At 49.5% G+C, this 5881-nt stretch overlaps 1 protein-coding gene across 1 annotated transcript; it reads left to right on the top strand.

Moving 5' to 3' along the window:
* Positions 1-2759: 2759 nt before the first annotated feature.
* On the top strand, positions 2760-3905 carry LOC134052130 (urotensin-2 receptor-like). The gene has a single exon (XM_062506402.1). It carries the CDS (start codon positions 2760-2762, stop codon positions 3903-3905), a length of 1146 nt encoding a protein of 381 aa, XP_062362386.1.
* Positions 3906-5881: the final 1976 nt, after the last annotated feature.

Genomic DNA, 5881 nt, shown 5'->3' with positions numbered 1-5881 from the left:
ATTTCAAACATACTTGGCTTGGCAGCGCTCTCCCTTCCTGCCCCTGCCGCTCCAGATGCGACAGAGCACCGGGATCTCTCACTCTCTGCCTATGAAGAAGGATTCTCTTCTTTCTGTTTCGCCCCGCTCTTTTTCTGTTTTTCTTTCGTCAAGTTTCAGCTTTGATGCTACTAGATTTTTTCTTTTTTCTTTCTTTCTTTCTTTCTTTCTTGTAGGAAACTTCAACTGCCGGATTCAAAAGCAAGGTTTGACCAGGAGATATTAATTTCTGTTTACAGCTGTAAATATGCATGGTACTCCTGTGGGATGGTATCGTAGAGGGAAAGGCAAGATTGGCTGGGAAAATCACCTGGACCGAAAGATGCTTGAGTGGCTGCTTGGAATAACAAGCTCTCTATTGTGTGTGCATGTGTGCGAGTGTGTGTTTGTGTACGAGAGCAGAATTGGTGCAAACTTTAAATTGATTCAAGGGCTCCCCGTTTGGCTTCATTGTCCTCTTCTAGCTCTTCCTGGAGATGGACAAAGTATCTGAATGGAATTAGTGCTGTAGGAATTTTATGAATGGAGCAAAAGGCAGGCTCAGCAGAAGAGGAGCAGAGCAGGGAGATGCGGTGAGCTCGGCTCTCTCCGGCAGGAGCTGTCACTCCAGGGAACTGCACAGACAGGCACCAGCACGGCACAAATCTGCTACAAGTCCCTGGGACACCAAGGCAGGCAGTTCCTGAGCCATGGAAATACACTCCTGACAATGAGCTATCACCAGCACACCGAGCCGAGAGCTGCGTGTGGGACCAGTCCGGGCTCAGCTGGAGCATCCCGTGCAGAGCTGCTCATTTCTGTGCCCTCCTGCTGATTGTGAGGCAGAGGAGCAGCCACAGCTCCTGGAGCAGCCCTGTCTCCTTCATGGGAGTCACTTTTCACTGCCAGCACAGCTCAGACACCAACATCCATAAAAGGGACAAGGAGGGAGCAGGATGGACTGGCTACACCTGTCCTACAGCAGGAGGACACTGCACAGCACAGCAGGAGCAGGACGAGGCAGATTTGGGGTTGCAAGGTCCAAGAAATGCATCCTGATGCTGGTGAAGCTGCTGAGAAGCAGCCCAGAGCAGCACTGTCCTGGAGGAGCCCTGACCACTGCAGAACCAGGCTCATCTCTCACCTGTACTGGAGGGACTGGGGTGGGAGATGAGCTCTCTGTGTTTCTCTGGTTTTTTGCACTTCTGTCCTAGTCACTAAGTGAGGGAAATCTCCCTCTGCACTGGATTATCCTCTCTTATACAGAGTTTTTTGTGGCATCTCTGTAGCACCCGTCATCCTCAGCAGGTGGTAATGGGGAAAAGATGAGGGCAAGTCAGGAAGAGGATGAAGATTGTCCATCCTCAAGTGCCACAGAGGTCACTGACAGGGTGACACAAGGCCAGCAGGGCAGGGCCTGGGACTGTAATCCTGCCAAGGAGACAGTGGGAAGAAAGAGGCAAAGGAGTCAGGAGGAGGGAAAGGGACACCTAACTCACTGGGAAAAGCTTCAAATTCCCAGGATTAAACAAATCCAACATACTCAGTGGAACAAGGCAGAGGGGAGTCTTTGCCTGCTGAGCCCTACAAGGACAAGGCAGTGCAGCACTCCTCCCTCTCATCATTTTCCAAGGGAAAAGAGACAGTCTGAGTGCTGTAAAACACACAGTGCAAATGTACTTCTGTATGCAGTGACCTTTAGGATGGCACAGGCTTTTGGTATGCCTTAAAATCTGGATATTTTAGCTACTTCTTCAGCATTTCTCTGAGGTAGGTTTGCTCTCCTTTTGCCTACACCCAGAATGAATTCAAAGCAACCCAGTCCTGATTTGTGCATCACTGAGTCTGAGCTAAGCAGAGGCTCCCACGTACAGAGTTGCCTTCACACCTCACTGCTCAAGGCTGTGCAGGCAGATTCACACCCAGCTTTGGCTGAAATAGATCTGTTTTACAGACACATAGATATCTCTGGTATCACAGTGGACAGACAGCATGGAAAACCCGGTTTACAGATACAGAAATCCCACAGGGAAACTACACTTTGTTTTATGAAGTGCTTTCTTCTCCATCACTCAAATCATGTTTGAAACTGCAGGACAGAGGAGGAGCTTCTCATTCAAGGGAAGCTGCTCTGTGAAAACACGGCAAGAATGCTGGACAGGACTTTGAATGCATCACTAACACAGAACAAACAATTTGGCTGCAAATGATAAATCTAAACTTTGTTTTCCCTTTTTAGGGGCCTTCTGCTCCTTCAGATTTAAGAATGTAGCAAAGAGGTTTAAGCAATCATGCTGATAGCTCTGTAAATCATTGTTATGAATTTAGGAAGGATTTTTTTTCCTCCAACCCCAAACTAAGGACTGCAGTAAGTGGTTTCAGTGATCCACAGAATCTTTTTTGTCTCTTTTCCATGGACACACCTAAAAGCTGGGCTCTTGTAATGGGAGCATGAGCCCTACAAGAGTGGCCTCAGTTCTGGGGACTTTTGGTACACTCAGGCAGTGCAGATATGTGCTCAGGGACAAGTAACTTCCAAATGATATTTTGTGTTGCTCTGGCAGATTTCTAATATGTTGTTTTTGATGTCTTTCCTCTAGTGGAGAATGCAGATGGTCCTTGGATGAGACACTGCTAAGAAATGGTTCTGCATCTCCCAGCAGCCGTGTGTCCCAGAGCAGAAAGAACCCCCTCAGACCCCTGTGACATGAGCAAAGCTTCTGGCATTTAAACCCAGGAGGATGTCCCTAAGTGACGAGCTGGAGAGCCACTTCTCTGCCACCCCCTACATGGTAACAGACACAAGTGAGGACAGCGTGTTCAGAATCAGGCCCAACGTCTCCACCAATGGCACCGGGGACGGCGCACTGGCCGGTTCCACGGAGGACATGATTGCCATCTGCACCATCGGGGCCATCCTGTCCCTCATGTGCGTGGTCGGGGTCACGGGCAACGTCTACACCCTGCTGGTGATGTGCCACTACCTGCGGTCCTCAGCCTCCATGTACATTTACATCATCAACCTGGCCCTGGCCGACCTGCTCTACCTCCTCACCATCCCCTTCATCGTCGGCACCTACTTCATTCAGAAGTGGTACTTTGGAGACGTTGGCTGTCGCATCCTGTTCAGCCTGGACTTCCTCACCATGCACGCCAGCATCTTCACCCTCACAGTCATGAGCACGGAGCGCTACTTTGCCGTGCTGAAGCCCCTGGACACGGTGAAGAGGTCCAAGAGCTACCGCAAGGCCATTGCTGTGGTCATCTGGCTGGTGTCACTGCTGCTCACCCTCCCCATGCTCATCATGATCCAGCTGGTGCAAAGGGACAACAAAAGCATCTGCCTGCCCACCTGGAGCAAGCTGTCCTACAAAGTCTATCTCACCATCCTTTTTGGCACCAGCATCGTGGGCCCGGGGGTGGTCATTGGCTACCTTTACATCCGCCTGGCCAAGATCTACTGGGTGTCGCAGACGGCGTCCTTCAAGCAGACCAAGCGGCTGCCCAACCAGAAGGTGCTCTATTTAATCTTTACCATAGTGCTGGTCTTCTGGGCTTGCTTCTTGCCTTTCTGGATATGGCAGCTCCTCTTCCAGTATTATGAATCCTTCCCTTTATCTCCCAAGGTGATGAAGAACATCAATTACTTGACAACATGCCTGACCTACAGCAACAGCTGCATCAACCCCTTCCTCTACACCCTGCTCACCAAAAACTACCGGGAGTACCTGAAGAACAGGCAGCGGTCCCTCAGCAGCAGCAGTGGGTACTTCCAGAGGAGGAATCGTTTTCAGAGGATTTCAGGGAGATCCCTGTCCACGAGCAGCCAGCACTGCACAGAGACTTACATCCTTGCTCACGCTCCGCTGGGAAACAGCAGTGCCTGAAGGTAAAATATATCTCCAAGAACAATCAATATTGACTTCAATGTTGCTTTGATTTAAAGTGTACATTGTACAGGCGAAGCTTTGGCAGACCCAGAATGTGCACACATTTATCCAGAGGCTGTGCCGTGTGTCTGTTCTCATTTCTCCAGTGCCACTGATTTGATGCTAGCAGCACTTGGCTGAACACCTACCTAAATAGCCTTTCACTTTTTATCTTTATATTTTATAGTGTATGTCTCCTCAAGTAGCCATCAATAATGAAAGCCCATAACACAACCACGATTTTTAACAGTATCAGCTGTCTCACAATGTTTAAAATTATGTTACCCCATGAATGGCTGTAGTTTGCTCTTTTTTTCTTTAGCAGTAGTGCTAAATTTGTAGTTGTATGAGGACTGAAGACAATGAAATAAAGAAAAAGCAGCTGATGTTTGTGACACACCATGCAGTATGCATTTGGGGTAGGACTGGACAATGTGGATGAGGCATATCCAGGGTTGCTTGTCCTGGTGTGGGTAATACTCACATTTATTCTGCACTCCTGTGTATGCACTGGGCTGGATTCTCCAGTCACACCGGTGTGTGCAGTGGAGTGACACCATGGTCCTTGTCAGCAGCACAGGCTGCCTATGACAGTGCTACAGACAGGGAACACCCAGCATCCCCTACTCCACCGACCCCAAACACCCACATGGAGCAGCATCACCTGTCCTGGGCAAGCATACCCACCCTCTGCCCTCCTCCAAGGAGGAATTGGGAAGCCCTGATGTTGCTGTCCTCAGGCCATCCACTGGCAAGCTGCAACATCCAGCCTGAAGCATCAGAACTCCACCACCAAGTCCAGGAGGAAAGGACAGAGGGAGAGGAGGGGGTTGAGGAGATGTGATTTTCCCCAGGGAATGCAATGTTCTCTGAAGTGCTTAATACTCCCAATTATAAAAGTGGTTCTTGGTTAGGGAGACAACTTGTTCCCTTCACTGGAAGTGATTTTGCATTTCAGCTACAAAAACACAGTCCTGCCTACACCAAGAATACGTTGCCTGTCCTGGCATTCACCAATGATAAAGCATCATTAGTATAAATATATAATCTGTGATGTCTGGCACTTTCCCAGTGAGGCTAAAAGTACCTTCTCTGGGATGCTGCCAACATCCCTACAGGAGTCCTCTGCTTGCAGCAACCCTGCTACCTCATTAGCAGGGATACGAGGATGCAATGCCAGCACAACCAAGGTACAGAATTAGAACTAAATGAATGCTGAGCAGCAAACTCAGAACTGCAGCGTGAATCCCTCTGGCAGTGAGCTCTGTTTGCTTAGGCTGAGCCTGAATCCAGGATTTAACCATCTATTCCCCTTCAAGATGTTTAAATGGTCACTGCTCATGGGGATAGGGCAAGATCTACATGCCGCTTCCCTGGGGAATACATTCGGACAAGTCATGGTCTCTTCTATGCACGAGCTTGAGGTTTGTTATCACTGGGGGAAGATTCACACCATGAGAGAGGCTCTGGTGCATGCAGCTCTGCTGGTGAACTGGTGCAGGAGCTGGAAGGGCCTTGCTGTGTTTCCAGCCCCTCCACACTCCCCATCAGCAGTAATCCTGGGGGTCAGGGTGCTTTCCCTGCAGCCTGCTTGCAAAGCACTGTGCCAGCAAGTCCCACTTCAGGATCAGCCCCTTCCTGATTCCAGAGGGGCTGGTACACCAATTTGGCCATTTGTGCTGAGAGTTCTTGTTAGCTTTCAGACCCTCATGGATTGGAGACACAGTAGTGAAAGCCTGTTAGAGAGACTAAAGCACCTTCAACCCTCTGTGAGGGAATGGGAACCCCTGGATAAGTGTGAGGAGATTTGTTATGGAATCACAAAGACTGGAAGGGACCTTCAAGACTGAGTCCAGTCATTACCTCAGTGATGCCTGGAGAGGGTCCCTGGAACAGAGGCTGGGCAGTGCCAAAGGAATAAAGCAGGGATTTAT

Source organism: Cinclus cinclus, chromosome 20, assembly GCF_963662255.1.
Source record: "Cinclus cinclus chromosome 20, bCinCin1.1, whole genome shotgun sequence".
Taxonomy (NCBI): Eukaryota; Metazoa; Chordata; class Aves; order Passeriformes; family Cinclidae; genus Cinclus; species Cinclus cinclus.
The sequence above is the reverse complement of the archived record's forward strand: the minus strand, read 5'-3'. Positions and strand labels throughout refer to the sequence as shown.

What these genes read in the sequence shown, in the direction of transcription:
- LOC134052130 (XM_062506402.1), top strand. Translation starts at nt 2,760, where the DNA reads ATGTCCCTAAGTGACGAGCTGGAGAGCCACTTCTCTGCCACCCCCTAC.